This window comes from Cryptomeria japonica, chromosome 4 (assembly GCF_030272615.1).
Source record: "Cryptomeria japonica chromosome 4, Sugi_1.0, whole genome shotgun sequence".
Taxonomy (NCBI): Eukaryota; Viridiplantae; Streptophyta; class Pinopsida; order Cupressales; family Cupressaceae; genus Cryptomeria; species Cryptomeria japonica.
The window spans coordinates 378720382-378740328 of record NC_081408.1 but is presented as its reverse complement, the minus strand read 5'-3'; the positions used below and the strand labels follow the sequence as shown (position 1 = coordinate 378740328).

The 19947-nt window shown below is 37.4% G+C and overlaps 1 protein-coding gene across 3 annotated transcripts in view; it reads right to left on the bottom strand.

Annotated features, from left to right (window-relative positions):
* Nucleotides 1-1894: 1894 nt before the first annotated feature.
* The window catches only part of LOC131047558 (uncharacterized), a 305899-nt gene continuing 287846 nt past the window's right edge, over nt 1895-19947 (bottom strand). For all 3 annotated transcript variants that reach the window (XM_057981396.2, XM_057981398.2, XM_059219838.1), the window contains one exon: nt 1895-2778. In XM_057981396.2, coding sequence (XP_057837379.2) covers nt 2146-2778 — 633 coding nt within the window. In that variant the 3' untranslated portion in view covers nt 1895-2145. The remainder of the gene's footprint in view (nt 2779-19947) is intronic.

Genomic DNA, 19947 nt, shown 5'->3' with positions numbered 1-19947 from the left:
ATAGTTTCATGCTTCATGATGGAGCCACATGGACTTCACTATAAGGCATCCAAACACATTTTGAACTACATATAAGACACTCAAAGTTACATGATTCATAATGCAATAGGAATAGGTTTAAATTTTATTGGATACACAAACTTTGATTGGGTTGGTGACCTTAATGAGTGCAAGTTCATATTTGGCTACAATTTTCACATTTTACAATCCTATTTATGGTCAAAACAAGAACCATCACCCCATTGCTTTGTCTTTGACTAAGGTTGAATATCAAGGGGGTTGCCAATGCCACCATTAAGGTTGTTAACTTTAGAATATCCTCACTTAACTTGGCATCACTTTTTAGAAGTCATTAGTCATATACTACAACCCAAGTGCCATTTAGATCTTGAAGAACTAAGTCTAACATCAATGGATCAAACACACCAAGATCCAATGATTTTCTTAGGGAATTGATTTACGAGCAGGTCATTGATTTGCACTACTATTTGACAATAGAGTAGATTGTAGATATCTTCACCAAACCCTTCACTAAGAGCAAGTACATCCATCTTCATTCTTTCTTAGCAATGAGACATTTTTCAAGGGGGATCATTTAGCCCTTCTTTCTCTTTCCTCTCATGGGGGATTTTTTTCTCACTAGGTTTTCCCTTCTCTTTTGTTTTGAGATCTTTGTATTTGGGTAACTCATAAGGGCTTATTTCCAAGACCCATCTTTGAGTTTTTTGCTCTTTTCTTTCACCTAAGTTGCACTTAAGATGGGTGTTGGTATGAATAGGGTATATTTCCTCACTAGTCTATTTTCTATGAGATTCTCCACTTAGGTCCTTTTCACATTAAGTTTTCTCACGAACTTTTTACATATTATCTTATATTGGTTGTGTTTTAGTCTCCTAGGTGATAAATCCTATATATATTCACCTATAACTCACATTGTAATCACATTCAAGCTTATATGCTTTGCATTCTTTTTTAATAGAATACAATTTATTCAACCATTTTGGTTTTCTATTTTTTCTTTCCTTTAGTCATTTGCATTCTAGATGGCTTCACAACAAAATCTTATGAGTACATTTGATCCTTCAATCTTTTTAACACTTGTTGTTTTAGCTCTTTAATAAAAGTACTCAATTTCTTCTTTTTCTTTTGATTTTTCTTTACTCTTCTTCTAATTCATCTTCTTGTTCCACCTTGAGTATGAGAGTTCTTGTGAAACAATACTCATAAATATGACTTATTGAAACTCGACTCAACACTCCACATTAAATCTCAATATATCATCACATAATCAATATATAAATATTATGTGCATGAATTTCTGGAAAAAACTGTATATTTTTGAATCAACGTTTCAGATTGCACTCAATAATCCATCGTCCTCTTACTGACGATAGATTGTTGAGTGCAATCTGAAACGTTGATTAAAAAATATACACAATTTTTTCCAAGAACTCGTGCACATAACTTTATAGATCGTAGAAAATTCATGCCTACTATAAAAATATTATTTATAAAGAAAATAATATATAAATATAAAAAATTAATGATCTAATTAAATATAATTAATATTTTGCTTCTATGCTAACTTCTTGATAATTATTTGCCATGAATTACTTAGAATATGACTGCCTTCTGTCTTCTCAATTTGAAGTAACTAAGACAATTCTTATGGTATTGTTCAGATTTAACTAGGATTTTCATGTTTTTCAAATATTAATAAAGTGTTCATCTCATGTAGATTTGTTAATGTTGTTGTGGCTCATGTAATACTCTCTTATTCAACGTATACTTTTGTTAGTTTGTTGTAGAGCCTAATCCATCACAATAGCCGGAATTAACCAAAATACCAAATAAGACGTTATTTAACAAATTTCCAAAAAATTCATGGTCATGGTTGTAGACAGCGAAAAAAGCTTGCAGCCGGTTCAATCTTTTATAGAGAATTAATTAAATAACTGTTGAATTGTTACAATACTTTGTAAAGATTGACCCTAAAGAACATACATCTAGAATTGCAAATAACATTTTCCAATACTTTCCCTCATTATGGAAGTGTTATTTCACTTCGCTTATAGAATCATTATACAATATTCCATTGTGTGATCCAAATCCTGTAAGAAAATGAAAACATGCACTGTTATCTATTTAAGGTGGCAAGACAATTTCTTGGGCCAGAATTAAATCTGAAGTTGTTTTCCCATGTCGGTCGATTCTTCGCGAGCAATTTACACCTCCATCCAAAGCATTTCTGACTACAATGTTTAGAGATTTGATACCTTTAGCCTCATAGATCTCTACCGTTAATGCTTCATTGTATTCTGGAAGATCCTTGCCCATATTCTTGAATGGTGCATTGTCCTCAAAATGCAGGTCTTCGGAATGCTGTACCATTCTGATGGCATTTGGTGTCATGAGAATCGTTATCACATTCTTAACCCATTCCACTGTTATAACCTTTTTCAACCTTTCAATATCTGCAAGAAAATGTGGTATGATGGAGAAATTCAAGTCATTTCCTTTATCCCCTGCTCGACTATGGGCTACTTGGTAAAGTGGGATTTTTTCGCCGGCTGGAGCTGGCCGCGTAGGAATACTCCAGGGTGGATTGGAAAAGTCTATTGTTTTTTCAACAGACTGAGTCTGCTCAAGACCTCTATTATGCTTAAGTGGTGGTATCTCCACATCCTTTAAATTCATAGCATGCCTATTTTCACATTGACTGTCCGATGGATTTATGCTTTTTATGTCAAATTCCCAGTAAGTGTTCTCTCGTGGTACCTGAAGCACAAAATAGAACAACTTACTACCAATCTTAAAACACAAACCTAAAAAAATTGAGCGAATCTCTGTTTCACGGTGATTGCTTTTTTCTGAAGTGACACGATAGACGATACAATTAATAGAAACTATCATAAATCTAGCATGCCAAGTAAAAGAGAGAAACAAAGAATAGCATCCATTCAAATCAGTGTCTTTGATAAAAACATAAAAGCTGGCAATATTCTTCTTGATTACTGCAAAATAAAGAAAATCCTTTTAGTGGTTTTGACTATGGAGTTTCCAAGGGTCACGTCTGCTTCCTTTCCTGTTAATTTTCATACTTGAGAAATGAGAGCCATTGCCCAGTTTAATTACATCATGCCTTTTGTGCTGCACCTAATATTACATTTTTTGTTTTAATATCTTTAATCGCATTTAGGTATATATCCTTAATATTATTGATCACATGTTATTGATACTACTCTATTCATTGCCCAAAGCCGTGATCCAATATAGTACAGAATACGCTCAAGATTAAATACATGAAAACGTTTGTCACTAAAATGAAAGGCCTAGAATTTTCAGCTGATTTCGTTGGTAATGCAAACAAAGTAATGGTTATATTTGTCTATATCTTCCTTTTTTTTTGGTTGCATAACACTTTACAAAATTAAGCAACTAATTAATAGCATGCATGAAGTTAACTGTGTTCTTTTATAAAAATGAGATAAATTTGGATAACAACAATGAACTGAATATATCAGTGCAGGACATTGGCAGTTACAGATAAAACATGATGATATAATACTCTCAGTACTCTCGTGCTTATAAAATGCTAGAGCCAAATAAGACTTCCCAATGGCATCTTTTCCATCTAGCTCTTTATAACTATCATTAACTTCTAACTCTTTATAACTATCATTAACATTTTTTAAGTATTTTGATATCGCAAGGGAAGAAACTTCTTGCTGTTCAATTAGTTGCTTTTTCTCCACACTGAATTTACAAGATTCCAAGTCCCTGTCCTTTTAATTTTTTTTCACTTTCAACAACTTATTTAGTTAGCGAAAACTCACAACAGAACTTATTCAATGTCTAGACTCGTTATTTTAAGGCTGTGTTGTGCTGGGTCAGCTTGTTTTGTCCTCTTAGGAAGGTAGTTGTTAACAGTTGAGAAACATCCAATTTCACGAGTAATCAACTAAAGCATGAATTTAACGTTCATCCACTTCCAAGAAAAGTGATCATATGCACTTAATAAACTGAAACGCAAGGGGAAGAATCTATACCTGATCCATTAAATCGATTCCCTCTAGTATAATAATAAATCAGGCAAATCTTAGAACGCAGATGAGATGGTCCATTTCGTCCAAAATGTGATCTCCGATGAGGACAGTACTGCATACTCCAACATCTTGGTGAATTCCAGGAGTTGATGACTGCTCAAACACTACAGGATACATAACATTATACTAAAGAATGTAATATGGGTTGACCAATTTGAAAGCAAACATTGGCATAGTCCAAGTTGCAATTATTTGTCAATCTCTTAATAGAAGTAAATCAAATTTTTTTATAGATCCGTAGCGAGCAATTGATAAGCTGAAACAATCCCAGAAGGATTGTTAGTTAGTTGAAAAGGTGCTCTAAAATTGCCTATGACCTTTCATGTCATCTCCTTGTTTTCATTTCATTTCCAGATCAGATGATAAAATTGTCAATTCTCAGATAGCACCACCACATTGCTGACGGAATCACCACTTGTTTTGAAACCCTCGCTTTTGTAACAAAATTGCAAACGGTGGTTTTTGTCACAAAAAGTATTCTCATAAGGAAGAAATATGCCTTGAAGAAGACCAATAGGGCAAACCAAGCAAAAAAAAAGTCAACAAGGCCGAGTGAGTGTCAAGGTAGACAAGTATGCAATGGATGTGGAGTCTGGACAATTGAGCATGTGGAACGACTCAATAGCATGAGTTGACAAAATAAGTCAAGCAGAAGTCAAAATATGTAATAAAGGGAAATTAAGGTGATAGAGCACAACTAAATGATATGAGGCGGTTATAATTGACAAACACAAAAGCAGCACTAGCATGTAAAGTCTATGTGTGCAAAGTTACCAAATAATTCTATGACTAAATCATTCCCATGTGGCGCCTTGTTTGCGAAGGGCCCTCTTGGCTTGTCGAAATATGAAGTTAACAGTTGGGGATCCTAGACCCTCCTGTTTTGTGAAAATTCTAACTTGGCTTTGGTTACCTATACTAGAATCATAAAAGCAAAAATGTAGATCTATTTATTCGAGTATAAATACTTTATATATACAAAAAAATTATGAAAAGGTAAGAACAAAAAACACACTGAACCAAAACGATTTCAATGTAACAAAGGGCCTTTTAAGAGACTGCAAATTCAAAATAAAATACAGTGCATAGCAAACATATAAAAGCCCGATTTTACTACAATCTTGTGCTAATCATATTCAGAGTTGTTAGTTCATCTATAAGAAACAACAATTCACATACAAATAAAGCCCACGACTCAAGCTATCAATTAAATGATAACCATTTACAAATGGACTAAGCTCAAATATGAAAGAAAATCAGACAAATATATGGTGAATTTTAAGCATTTTTTTTAATTACTTAACAATAAATAATGAAATGACATTGATCAATAAAGAAATGTCTGCCAAAAAGATGTTTGCAAAGGAAAAGGGGATCCTGATTTAATTCAAAATTATTGCAGTTAATGTCTCATTACAATTCTCCTTTTTATGAACTTTTGACACAGATAATGGGAACTGATTGATTTCACCGAATCTCTTCACATCCCACATACAACAAATTTATTGACTCCTGCGAAAATGGTCTTCATACATCTTTGCCACATCAAACAGCTGAGAAACATAATTGAAATCTACAACAAAACTAGTTGTGTTAGAATCCATACCATCTAGTCCACTACTCAGTTACTTGAGCTTTCTTTTCATCCATTCCATGAATGACCAAGAGCTCTAACTTTTTGCTAAAGGATCGGCAAAAGCTTTGAGGGTGTGTGAGTCGGCTGATGTAGGATGGTATCCATTTTCCTTTGAAATCTCACCATGATAGGAACTTTATTAGCAAATTGTAGTTCATTAATATCATAGTATGAAGCCCATTAAAATCATAGTAGTACAATAATTTCTCAACCTGAATTTATCTTGCAACCACATATATGCTGTGTTGTAAACGCATATGCCCCATTCCAAATGGGGACCCCCACTTTTTCGCTTTTTGGATTAGGTAGTTTTGTTTTAGTTTGGCAATAATTTCGTAGTTTTTAACCTTTGTTTATGGGAGGGGTTTTGTCTTGTCAATCCAGGAATGAGTGTTGGGTGACCCTTGAAGTGACTTAGAGTGTAATGTCTTGTCCTTAGGGTGTGATCAAGTTAGGAATTCAAGTATTGAGTCCAATATCCATGAACAAACATCAGGAATGACAATTGTTGTCAATATTGTCAAAAACTGTCGAAGTTGTCAAAATTGCAAAAAATGTTGTTAAGGATAGTTGTCTGGAAATTGAAGATTGAAATGTCAAGTGTGAAAAATGATGAAGATTCAATACCTACACAAGGAAGATTCCTTGTCAAGGTCAGATTTTCTGACCTTGATAGGAGAGGAAAATAAGAAAAATTTATTGAAAATCCTTAGACAAAAGTGCAAAATTCAAGTGCAATCCTTGTGTGAAGTGTGGAATTCTAAATTAAAAAAATTCAATCCTTATTCAAAGTATGGAATTCCAAAACTAAAATGCAAAGTGCAAGTCTAAACATGGATTCACAATCAAAATTAATTTTTCTTTGGCAAATTGTTCACAAAGTTGCTTGTCCTTGATCACCCTTGTTTAGCGCTCAACATCCCTTGATCAACCTTAGCAAGCCCTTGGAATTCCTTGTTAGCATGTGTTTAGCACCTAGGTATCCTTCACTCCCCTTCTCTAGCGACTAGGTGTCTTGGATAATCCCTTTAAGTTCGCTTTGCTTTGAAATCAATCCTTCGATAGGTTGGAAGAGCGCTCAAACAAATTCTTGAACTCATCTTGGTGGCGCCTTTCAATCCAGAATTATAGGTTCCATGGGTCCTATAATCTGGAACTATAGAGCCTGTTGATGTGTTATTATGCACAATCGAACATAGAATAAAATACCAAAATATTTTACCCTCACTTGAACAAAATCACCTCAGATGCTAAATATTTGATCAACTAAGATGATTCCAAGGTTTCTACGGTCAGTTCTTGACATGTGGGTAGCTCAATGGTTTGATGTGAATTGCTGTTTTCACATGGGGTCTTACACAATTGTTCTTAATGATGTCAAACTTATCATGAATGGAGTAGGCTTGCCAATGATTTCAAATGACTTATGATTTCGCAATTGAGCTCTTGATCTATTCTAACAAAGATTTTAAATAAAATGCAAAAGGATGAGGGTCTAGGAGTTCTAATCTAATCCTATCTAACTGTTGTGACGTTTTCACACATCGCCCCATTGCAAATGGGGACCCCTGCTTTTTGCTTTTCTGGGGTTTGTTTTTAGGTCATTTAGGGTTTTGTCTGTTAGCCTTTGCATTTTGAGTGTCGCCAAGGGGATCACCTGGATAGCAGGTCCTGCTGGAGTGATGTCCTGATCCTGAAATTTGGCTAAGTCTGGAAAGTCCTGATCCTGAAATTTGGCTAAGTCTGGAATGTCCTGATCCTGAAATTTGACTAAGTCTGGAAACTGAAAAACCTCCAAAAACTAGATTTTGCAATATAACTCCTGGAGGTCTGAAACCACTCTCAAACATCCTAAAAGTATATATGGAATATAACTTAAAGTATAAGAAAGAAGTCTTTCTTATACTTAAATGTTATATTCCATAAAATTATCCTGATGGAGAGTTCAAAAGGTCAGAAAATCGCTCTTGACCCTCAGTGAAGGCCCATAGCGAAAAATCGCTCCTGACCCTCAGAGAGGGCCACAACGCGAAATCTTATAGGGGTCATTGCTAGCCTTATTTGGTCGATTTGAGAGGTCAAGAGCATGATGAAGGATAGAATGAGCATAATGAAGTATCCAGACTTGATTGAAGATGATAAATTGAAGGAGTTTTGCCCAGGAAAGGAAAAATCGCTCCTGACCCTTAGAGAGGGCCCACAGCGATTTTCTTTGTGTGCACATTTTTGGACCTTTCTTGGACATGAATTTTTATTCATAGCAAGGAACAAGACGATATCTCCCTTGGCAAAGTGATTTTTAGATGAAAAGTGAAACATTTTGGTCTAGGTAGCAAAAGTCCCTCCTGACCCTCAGAGAGGGTCCACAGCGAGATTTTCAAATATGCATTATTCTTACAAGATCAAAGTGATTTTATGATTGGAAGGGATGAAGGAAAGCATGTTCTATCCGTTGAATATAATTTGGAGGATCAACACAAGAAGAAATCAACCCAAAATGAAAAAGTCGCTCCGGACCCTCAGAGAAGGCCCACAGCGAAAAATCGCTCCGAACCCTTAGAGAAGGCCCACAGCGAGAAACCTAAAATGGGAATTTTTCATCCAAGTTTGAGGAAGGCTAAGGTTAGGCATGGGTTTGAAACGATGTTTGAAAGGCCTTGAAGTGAAAAGAGATCGTTGAGAATCAAAATTTTGAAGGCAATTACAAAAATTGCTCCGGACCCTCAGAGAGGGCCCATAGCGATTTTCCAGGTTTCTCTCCTTTGTTTGAACAATTGAGATAAAATCTTTCTTGGACAGGAGGAGAACGTGATGTGTTATGCCTTGGAGGTGATTTGAAGATTAAAAGATAAAGGAATTTGCCTAAAAACAAAAAGTCGCTCCTGACCCTCACTGAAGGTCCACAGCGAGATTTTCAAAAAATGCATGTTTTCTTCAAAATGGTGCTAAGGCAAGGTTAGGATAAGGAGAAGAGACCTCCAAAAACATGATGAATATTGTTTTGCCTTTGAAACTTGATGATTTTGGTCAGAAAATGAAAAATCACTCCTGACCCTTAGAGAGGGCCCATAGCGAAAAATCGCTCCTGACCCTCAGAGAGGGCCCAGAGCGAAATTATTGAAAATCCTCATTTTACCTTGCAACAACAAAGCGAGTTTGGATGAGATGGATAAAGGAAGGATGTTGCTTAATGACGAATGAAGTTTCAATGAAAAATGATGAAGAATCAAGCCTAAAATCAAAAAGTCGCTCCTGACCCTCAGAGAGGGCCCATAGCGATTTTTCAGGATCCTCTCCTTTGTTTGAGGAATTGAGACAAGATCTTGTGTGGATAGGAAGAAGAGATGATGTTTTATGTCTTGGAAGCAATTTGGAATCCAAAAGATGAAGGATTAAGAGCAAGATTGAAAAATCGCTCCTGACCTTCACTGAAGGTCCAGGGCAAAATTGGTGATATCCTTCATTTTTTATTGAGCGTTGATATCCTTAAAATGCACCAAGTGGCTAACTTTGAGGCCTTTGGAAGGGCTAAATCAAATTCGCACTAAATTAAAGGCATTTTCATTTAATAAATTAATATTTAGGCCTTGAAATAATCAAAAATCCACTTTGGAGGCATTAAAATTAATTTTCAAATTTTAAATGAAGGTGAGCGCTCAAATACATTTATTTGCTTTTACAAGCAAGTCGGCCTTCTTTTGAGGGGGATTTTATTTCATTTTCATTTCCCTTTTGGCAAGTCGGCCTTGGAGGGAATCAAGGTGAGCGCTCTATATATGGGTGATGCTTTGTTCAAGTTTAATTATTCATTCATCCTTTCCTAAGTGCGAAATTGGAGAGCTATTTGAGGGGCGAAATCCAGAGGTTGAAGTGCAATTTGAGGAGCGAAATCCAGAAGATTGGAGGCGAAGTTGAAGATTGGAGGCGAAGTTTGCTAAGTGTTGGAGGTTAATGGAGGTGTGATTCATCCAAGAGGAGGCTATGATTTAAACTTTGCCTAGCGAAATTCATCTATTTTTACATCATTTCGTAGAGTTTAATACTCAAGAGGAGGTATGGCGAAATCATCTTAACACCCTTGTTCAAGGTTTGATTTTTAGTCATTTTCTAGAAAAGTCTAAGTATTGCATGGTTAATTAGGAAATGATAACTCTAGATTTATCATGAAGTTTCCTAATTAAAATCTTAAATCTTCCTTTTAAGTCTAGATTTCTACACTTCAAGATATAATGCTTGAGAACTAATTTTGAAATGTTGTGTAGGTATCAAGATGGCAACTCCTAAGGCTGAAGATCTACAGGTCGGCAGGCTCTCATCAAAGAAGATCCGGTCTAGGACAAAGATGATCTCCTCCAGCTCAGCATCATCAAAGAAGATCAAGCAAGGATAAGGGCGAACTCCTCCAGTCTAGCATCGACAAGGACGACCTTCTTCGGTCAAGCATCATCATGACTAACCTCTTCCAATCCATCATTCCAAGGCGAGGTACATCATCATCCTGCACATCAAAGACAAAAGAAGTTAGAGCAAGGGTTCGTTGAAGAAGCAGATAGTTTCAGAAGAGTTAATTAAAGACTAGCTTCTCAACATCATCGAATTGGATATCTACCAAGTTCCAAGTGTCAGGCGAGGTGGCATCCCAGTCATCACTTATCCAGCTGGTGTGGTCTATCTCAGCATGTCCAGATTCAATGTACCTAACTCATGGGAGGTGGCACAAACTTCGATGTACCTACCCCAGCTATCCATTGGTCAAATTTTTCAGAGAAGACATGTGTCCTAAAATGTAATTTTATCATTGGTCAAGCATTAAATGTTATTTAATGGTTGTAACAAACCCTAATTAGGGTTTTCATTGTTGAATCTTGGCCATTGATCTCAAATTCATCTGAGCCATCGAATTGTATTGTGGGCACTATATAAGCCCCGACTCTTCATTTTGTAAAGGCAGTTGGAAGCAGTTAGAAGGTAGGGAGTGAATAGTTAGAATAGTGAATTAGTCAGTTGATAGAATAGCAATTAGAGTAGAGTAGAGAGAGAAGGCAAAGATTGTTGCCAAGGTGTTGTTGTAAAAGACTTGTAAAACTTCATTGAAGAAATGGTGAAATTCATGGGTCGATTCAACAATTTGCATGGTCTCTATACTTCTCATATTTGATTTCATGTTATTAGATGAGTGGAAGAAATGTGCTTGATTGATGGTGAAATTCGTATATCCATACTACTAGCAGTTTGTTGATTGCAGACTTGCCTTGTGTAGTCAACTGAAATCATTCAGCTTAAGCTTAACTTCAATTGTCGCTTCTTCATTGATATGCATCAGCCTGATGGTGTCTATGCCTGCAGTGATGATTTGAACATCATAAAGCTTCCCTTCAAAGATCGCACTAACCTTGTGGAGATGGTCCTGGGATGTCAAAACAAGACTTAGTTAGAATTTCATCAAAGATCATTCATTGCTCTTACATTCTTAGTATTAGAATTAGATCCTTTCCTCGCCCTTGTCCTTTTTTCCTTTTTTTCGAATCTAAGGCAGTGAAATCCTGTGTTCCAGCAATATTCAAAGCAAATCAGACGTTTAGGTCGACAAGTGTAAGTCCCCTTGTGATTCTAGCAAATCACATCATACCACAGAGAGCTTATCCACACGTAGAGATCCTACAGAAAAGAACCTTGAAGTCACCCTGATTGATCCTTTTTGCGATATCTTCAGCATTCAGAGGCTTTACTCAAGAGAGGATAAGGTACCTTTAGGTATTTTATTCTGTGTTCACATGTGCGTAAAAAACACATCAACACTAACCTAGAATGCAAGAGGTAATGAATGATTCAATGAAATTCAACTTGGCTAGGTTTCACCATCAAAGAACAATTCAACACAAGCTTAGTGCAATCATCTAAGGCAAATTTATTGATGTTCAAATTAATACCATCAACATCAATGCCATCAAGGTAATGTATACCAATGGATGAGAAATAATTTAAGTTAAGCTCAATTCAAATTCTAGTTGACCACACAAGGCAAAATTAAAATTAGCAAGAAGAAGGTGGTATGGATCAAAGGAATTTCATTCAATTGCATTCAACACTTCTTTCATCAAGTCTAAAATACTTGAAACAAATTCTAATCTAAATTTGGAGGAAATGAGAACCACAAATGCTTCAAATCTCAACAAAATCAACGAACTTCAATGATTATATTCAAACTTGCAGCATGCAGATGACAATTCTCAAAAATCTCTCTTATAAATGAGAGGCAAATGGGTTTATATAGTCTCAAAATGAAATGAACAACCAAGATTCATTATGGAATCAAGGGCCAAGATCATGCCCACACTGCCCTAATTAGGGTTTACATCAAAAAGTGGAATAAAAAAAGGTCCAATGGGATGACGCCTAGTCATCAAGTAGGGAATCTTCTAGAAGATTCCGGCCTGCATCCCTCTCTCTAGCTGCATACTCAACAAATCTAGCTAAAACCGAGTCGAGTTCCTCCATCGTAACACTGGGTAGACCTTCCTGTTGCAAATCAATCACATCCAAGGCATTTGAGCAAGCATTGAAAATGCTTTCCCAATCCGGGATAAGCTTCTGCAAGTTGCTGATGTGAATCATGAGAGAAACCAAGTCATCTAGCTGATTCTTCCTTAAAGATTCCAACTCCTTGAAGTAAATGAACTTCATTTTCCTTTTCAATTGTTCCAGGTTCAAATTGCTGGAAGCATGAACATCTTGTCCCAATAATTCTTCAATAGATGTAAGGATTTTGGATTATATCTCCTGGATCAATCCTTCCATCTCAATGCACTCCTGCTTCGCATGATCATACACTGACTTCTGCATGGCCAAAGAACAATACAAACCATGGAAATTGTAAACATTGCCTTCTTGAAAAACTCCCTCTTGGATCAATGTGGACATAGGAATTCGCTTCAATACCTTGAGGCGAGGAATAGTCTTCTCCTGCACTGGTCAGAAATCTTCCCAAACTCCTTCCAAGTACTGCATCCTAAATATGAGCATTGTTGTCTTGTCAAATGCTTGGACAGACTAAGCTAGGAAATCATTTGCTTTCCTCGAAACATCCTCTATCCATTTTCCATCCTCCTGATATATATTCCTCATCACCTCATGATCGAAGGGGGATCCATGAGCAATAGCAATGGGTGAGACAAAGGTAGGATCCTCACACCTTAGGGAATTCATCCCTTCAATACACTCCTTGAGTCTCTTGTTCTCACTCTCAAGCATCTCTTTCTTTGCAATAGTCCTATCCAATCGTGCCTCAATTGCCTTGACTATATGATCGAGCTCCTGGAACTCTTGCTTCTTCGTAGTAGTACAAGGTTAATTGTGGTAACCTAATAATCCATAGGAGTGACCACATCTCTGGTCTTGTCACGTGTCGGGACAACCACTTGTGCAATGCGTACTCCTGTATCATCTCTAGTAATCCTAGAGAACATCTTAGCCTTCTTTTGCTCCTTTTCCTTGCCAACCCTAGCTAGGAAGTCATCAATATCTTCTGCAGGCTACGCCTCTATCACTTTCCTCTTCTCCATGCTACTCAACAACCAATAAGGAATAGAAGACAATTCCATCCCCATCTTCAAGGTTCAAGTCTTGATCAAGTCCTCTGAAGGCTGAAATAACATCATCATTTGTATCCTTATCCTTAGTCAAATCTACTACATTGTTGCTCAAATCAACCTCCAGCTGAACTGTGGGGGATCCTCACTGTTCTTCATCATCTTCATGTGGTGCCGATTGTGTTGTAGCATGTAAATCTCTGTCATTCCCTTGTAGGATTTCCATGTCGCAACCCTGTTTGGATTCATTGTCCTTCTTTGTCATATCATTCTCCTTCATGGATGAGGAACTCATGGTAGAGTGGGGAGTGCTAGACTTGTGTTTCCTGTGCATTGACTCCTGGCTAACAATCTCCTTGCCTTTTGTTTGTGAACTTCCAGGCATACCTTTTCTCCTTTTGGGAGCCTGACTCTCCTCATCGTTATGTGTTCTAACATTGCTTATCGTTCTCTCATCATCATTGAGAGAGGACTCCTCATTTATCATCTTCTCATAAGTAAAGGTGGCCTTTAGTTTTCTCAACTTGTTCATGTACTTGTCCACCCATTCCTTGGAGTAATCATTCACATCTCTCATTACAACATTCAAATCTACCAACTCAGGTTGTGCCCAGCTAGGCAACGAGATAGGCTTGTCTTTCTCATTTTCATATTACAAATGGATGTGATCCCCATCATCTTGCACCTAATCCAGAATGGAGAAGTTACACTTCCTCATGAAGTCCACTGACATGCGAGACTACATCTTTCTTCTAACTGTAAACTCATCCATGAGATTAGCCCAATAGTCTTCGATGTCAATCTTGTGTATAAAATTCCCTCCCTTAATCGTTACAATTCTCTGAATGGATCGAATCGATCCTTTCTTTTATAGATTGCAAGATGATAGAATTCCAATTCCTCATTGACCATCTCTGCTGTGGATGCAGTGTGGCATACCTCCTTCATCTTCCCAAGCGAGAGAGTAAAAGTTATCCCTGTTCTGTGCTTCGCCTTCTGGATGAAATCATATTCTAAAAGCTATCTCACTACCTCAAGCAAAACCATCTTGTTTGTCGAATACCTATGAAGCTTGTAGGGTTCCGATGTGAATCCCTGAATCCTTAAGTATGTGAAGGTAGGAAACAGGATATACCACGATCCGTACTTCTCTATAAGTGTTGTTGCCTCCTTAGACAATCGTTTATGTATTCCGCTTTGTAGCAACCTTGTGATGTACATGGTGAAAGCATCGTTCACCCTTCTATAATGTTCAATTTTATGTAGATGGAGTTGCGGATAGCACTCATAAACTCTGTATTGTCCTGGGCCGTTCCCAAATTCGCCCTTGCGTATCAATCTTTTGTGCACAACATATCTGGCAAGCACATAGACAAGGTAGGAAGTCATATTGAATGTCCTTGTTTTCTCCAAACCTCTCAATTGGATGTCAAGGTTACAACTTATTATCTTTGCCCAGTTGATCACCGTTCCTCCCACTATGTCCTCAATAAAATAGTACATCCATGTTTCAAATAGTGCCCCTTGAGGTGCTCCCATGACTAGGTTGAGTAGAGATATTAGGCCGTTGTACTCCTCCTTGAAGTCCGAACTTAAGAGCCTCTTGGGTAACCTGGAGTGGTGACACCTTGTCTCAAGAACCCACTCAGTATTGATAACTGTCATACATGACTCCGTTCTTTCAAATTTTGCTTGCGCTTCTTCCTTGGTTCTCTCTTGAATGTCTGTACATCTAGGGATTCCAAATACTTCCCCAATTGACTCAGCCAGGTATGCGAGCACTATCTCCTTGGGTGTTTTGAACATTTTGGTTTGAGGATCATAATGCTTTGCACACTCGACTACGAGCCCATAGCACTAAATGGATGGTGGAAAGCCAGCCACTTGGTAGATTCCATTCTTCATGATATTAGCCGCCAAAGTAAATGGAAGATGATTCTTCGTTCCAAACATTCTCTGCCTTATCCTCTTCATGACCGGGTACTCTATGTTCGTGTCTCCAACCTTCTTCCATTGGGATGTTATCTGTGACTCTGGATAGTAACCCTCCTGTATGATATTCAATTGATTTTTCCTTGCTGATATCCCAGCCTTGGACATAGTACCTGTACGAAGCTTGAAGTTAATATCATGGTAAAAATAGCTCTAATAATTTATTTTCAGAAATTTCTAAGTTCTGATTTTTAAAGATTTTCACATTTATGGGTTCAAAATAAGAAATTTAAGCAATGGGGAACATAAATTCTGATAAATAAATGAATCTTGATCAAAATGAGGCATATTGCCTCTCTTTAAACCTGATTTTCAGACTTAATACAAATCTGATCACAATTGGCAAGTCTAAAGACACCCTGCAAACACTCAGAAAATGGAGTATTTGATGTCCACAATATGTTTCCAGGTCTGAACACACTTGTCAATGCTCAGAGAATGACTGATTTTGGATTTCAAAATGGTGTATCAGGTTTGATTCTCTGAATACAATGTCTGAATATGCCCCCAAATGGCTGGGAAATGTGGAACCTGGGTGCCTTTAGAATATCTCAGGTCTGATTTTGTCACTTTGTAGTCTGAGAACATACATTTGAATCACATTTCAATGGCTGGAAGTGATCACAGCCATGGCACACCTCCACACACAAGGCGATTTGCCCCTTTAGACCTGAAAATGACCACGCCTTGGCATAGAGTTGATACTTGGAAATGATTGCTGGTCTGAGAATGATGCTGGAAATGGAGTTTCAGACCTTGGATCAACAATGGCGCCCCCTTGAAGAATGTCACAACTCTCCAACAATGTCGCCTAACACACACTTGGGCAAAATCACACGTCTACCAGCAATGGTGCCACACACAAAATGCTCACAAATCCTCTTCAATGGTGGTGCAATCAGCCACTTAGCAAAATCGTAGCCCCCCTTGAATGATGGCGCACCTCCAATTAGCTTCCAAACAGTCACATCAATGGCAATATAATATCATATATGTGCTGGGCTGGGTCTTTTATTCTTGTTTTTGCCTTACAAAATCACCACACAACCAATGTGGGATAAAACTTCTCTTCTTATCTGCCTAGTGGAAAAACGATTTGCATAGGGATTCCACACTTAGAATTAAATTCATTTTGTTTGATCATTAAATGTTTGTGGTAAGGCAAAATTAATATCATTTGGGCACACTTTGTCATTAAAATTTCATTTGAATTCAGTTCCAGCCACCTAGGCGAAAAATGCACCCCATTTGGACACATAAATTCACTTAAATTCATTTCCATTCACCACATATACCCTTGAGGGGAAAATCAACCCTCATTTGGACAAATAAATTTCATCACTTGACTCATTTTTGCTCACAAATCTGTCCAGGGGAAAATTGATGGCCATTTGGACAATTAAAATTCATCATTTCATGTAAAAACACCCTCTAGTGGAAAAACATCCTTCATCTGAACACTAAAATCTCATTAAACTTGTCAAATTCCATCAAGATACCTCCAGGGGAAATTCGAACTCCATCTGGACAATTAAAATCAACCAAAATTCATCAATTTACCTCCAATGGAAAAACACACCTCATCAAGACAACATAAATTCATCCACACTTCACTCCATTTCACTTATTTTCCCTCTGGTGGAGTTTTGAACCTTATCTGGACACAATAATTGCACTTAACTTGGTCATTTACCTCCTAGTGGAAAAACGTGGGTCATTTGGACTCACTTTCCTTGTTCATTCACTCTTGAAGGCCTAGTGGATAAACGACCTCCATCGATACAACCACAGTGGAGAATCTAGATGCATCAAGGTTTTCCCAAAAAGCATTGTGCATGAGGGAAAAAACACACCTCATTTGGACAAAGACCATTTTCATCATAAAAATCACTTGTGTTCAAAATGTACTGGAAAATCATGCTCCATTGGGAAAAAGTCCATTTTCACCTTTAAGCTCAATGGAAAAACGCCTCCCATTGGGACAACCTATTTTTATGCCTTGATTTAATGGGTAAAAAGGTCTTCCATAGAGACTATGATGATTTTCACACACTAAAGTACCAAACTTTACAAAGGTTAGATTTGACTGTAAGTATGTTGAGCTGTATTATAGAGACTTTGCACTACTGCGACAAACTGGACATGTTGAAACTTATGTTAATGAGTTTCAATGTATTGCTTTGTGGTTCTTGAGATGCTAGATAGATGCATGGTGATGTTGTTTATTGAGGGTTTGCATAATAGACTACGGGGATTGGTCAAGGCTCTTAAGCCTAGGGCCCTGTTGTGACCTTTTCACACATTGCCCCATTGCAAATGTGGACCCCCTCTTTCCTGCTTTGTGCGTGTTGTTAGATTAGGGTTTTGGCAGTAACCGACGATTTTGAGCTTCCAGTGTTCGAGTCTCGAGCTTTGAAGTGTGATCATGCCTAATTGCTATTAGGGTTTTGAAGTTTTGTAGAGGATCAAGTGCGTAAGTGTTAGATGCCTAGAGATCCCAAATTTTGTCTAAGTGTAGACCTTTTGAGCATGAATGAGTTTTGAACGTCCAAATCGGTGATATTTTTGTGCCCAAGCGTTGAAAGGTCCTTTAGGCGTTGTTTTCTCACTCCTAGGAGGTTATTAAGTGAAATTTGCAATTTATCCCAATGAATTTCCTTTTGTCTCGCTCAAATTTTGGTGAATTTGACTAAGTCCCGATGCGTTTTATTGAAAATTTGAAGTGTCCAATTGATTTTGAGTGGAAAAAATCATCAAATTCCTGATGAAAATTCATGTTCTAGTGGTCAAAAAGTCAAAATTCCTGATGGAAGGTGCTTTTCCCCCATATTTTCGATGACCCATGATTTTCTTCCACTTAAAATCCTGATGGGAGGTGAATTTTCACCAGATTTTCGATGGACCTTATTTTTCCCCCATTTAGATTCTTGATGGAGGGCGATTTTCCACCAGAGGGGTAAATTTTGGCTAAGTGTTGGGAAATTGTCTCAATGACCCACGATTTTCCCCTGGGACTGCAAATGACTTTGATGGGGATGAAATTCATATTCCTGATGAAGATCGATTTTCCACTAGGGCAATTCATGATAAAATTTAACGGATTTTTTATGTAGAGGATTGTCCTGATGAAAGGTGAATTTCCCCAAGTGCGAGTTTTGATGGATTTCAATCTGGATAGTTATCCAGATAGGGGTCGGTTTTCGCCAAGGTAATTTTTGGACTTAATGGCAAAATGAAGTAGATTTTCCCTTGAGGTTTTTTTTTGGGGGCAAATGTGATGGATTTTGATTGGGATTTTTATCCCAATAGAGGGTGATTTTCCCCCAAGAGCAAATTATGACATTTCCCCAGGAGCCCAAATTTGATTAATTTTTGAATTTTTTTTTTGTGGGCACAAATTTAATTGTTTTTGTAATAACCAACGATTATTTAAAAATCAGAAACAATTATTAATGGTTTGCAATGGTCATTTAATGATTATGTATTTTTTAGAAGCAAATCGATTTTCCCAAGCAAGTATAAAAAGCAAGTTTTTATCCCACATTCCTTGTGTGGTGAAGTTTCAAGGTGAAAGCAAGAATAAAGAGACCCAAACAGCAATAAAGTAATATTATATTGTGCTGATGTGATTGATTGTGATTGCTAAGTGGCTGATTTTGGAGATTTCTTCCTATTGGGCAATTTTGGAGGAATATCCATTGGACACCATTGAAGGTTTGAAGCTGCAAGTTAGTAATTCATTTGTCCAAAACACCTGGGCGCTGCCATTAGAGAGAACATTACAACAAGTTGGTGGCCTTTTTTGCCACATAAATCGATTTTGCTAAGATGGCGCCATTCTTCCAACTAGGCGATTTTGTTTTGAGGGTGATTTCCTCCATATTTGGAGTGATTTGCTTACATTTGGGAGGCGCCATTGCTGATTGTTGGCTGCCATTGTTCTCAGACCTGAGTTTGCTGCCATTGCTGAAGGTGCTTTGACCTCCATTGTTGGCTGGGAACTAAGTTTTTAGGCTTAACTTTTCCATTTCTAGCTCACTCCCACCTAGGCGATTTTTATCGAAGATCATTTTGGGAGCATTTCGAGGCATTTTCAGGGATCACCATTAATGTTGCAGGTTTGAGAACTCCATTTTCAGTCTGTCTTCAGACTTGGGGTTCATTTCCAGCCACTTTACTAGTGGGTGATTTCACTAAGGGGGCATTTTATAGCCATTTTCTAAGTATTTGGGAGTGTTTTCATCGCTGGACTGAGTCTGAAACCTTCATTTTTAGATTTGTCCTCAGACTTAAATCTTTTTACCAGCTCATTATTCGTGCTCAGATTTGACAACTTTGACTTGGGAGGTAAAATTCCATCGATTGCTAGTGTTTCTACATGGCTGCAACCTTGTTATGAGAATAATTTTAGGTGTTGCAGGTTGTCTTCAGACCAATTGGCAGCCATTGTTGAATTTGGAGAGGTGTCTTCGGACATTTGAAGCTGAAAATCAGAACTTTATTCACCTTTTCCAAGTGAAATTTGACCCTTGATATACTCCTATGACCTTAATTTTGATGAATTTTCTGAGTATACTAAGTGTCTTCAGACTTAGTTAAGTCTGAAAATGATGATTTTTAAAGG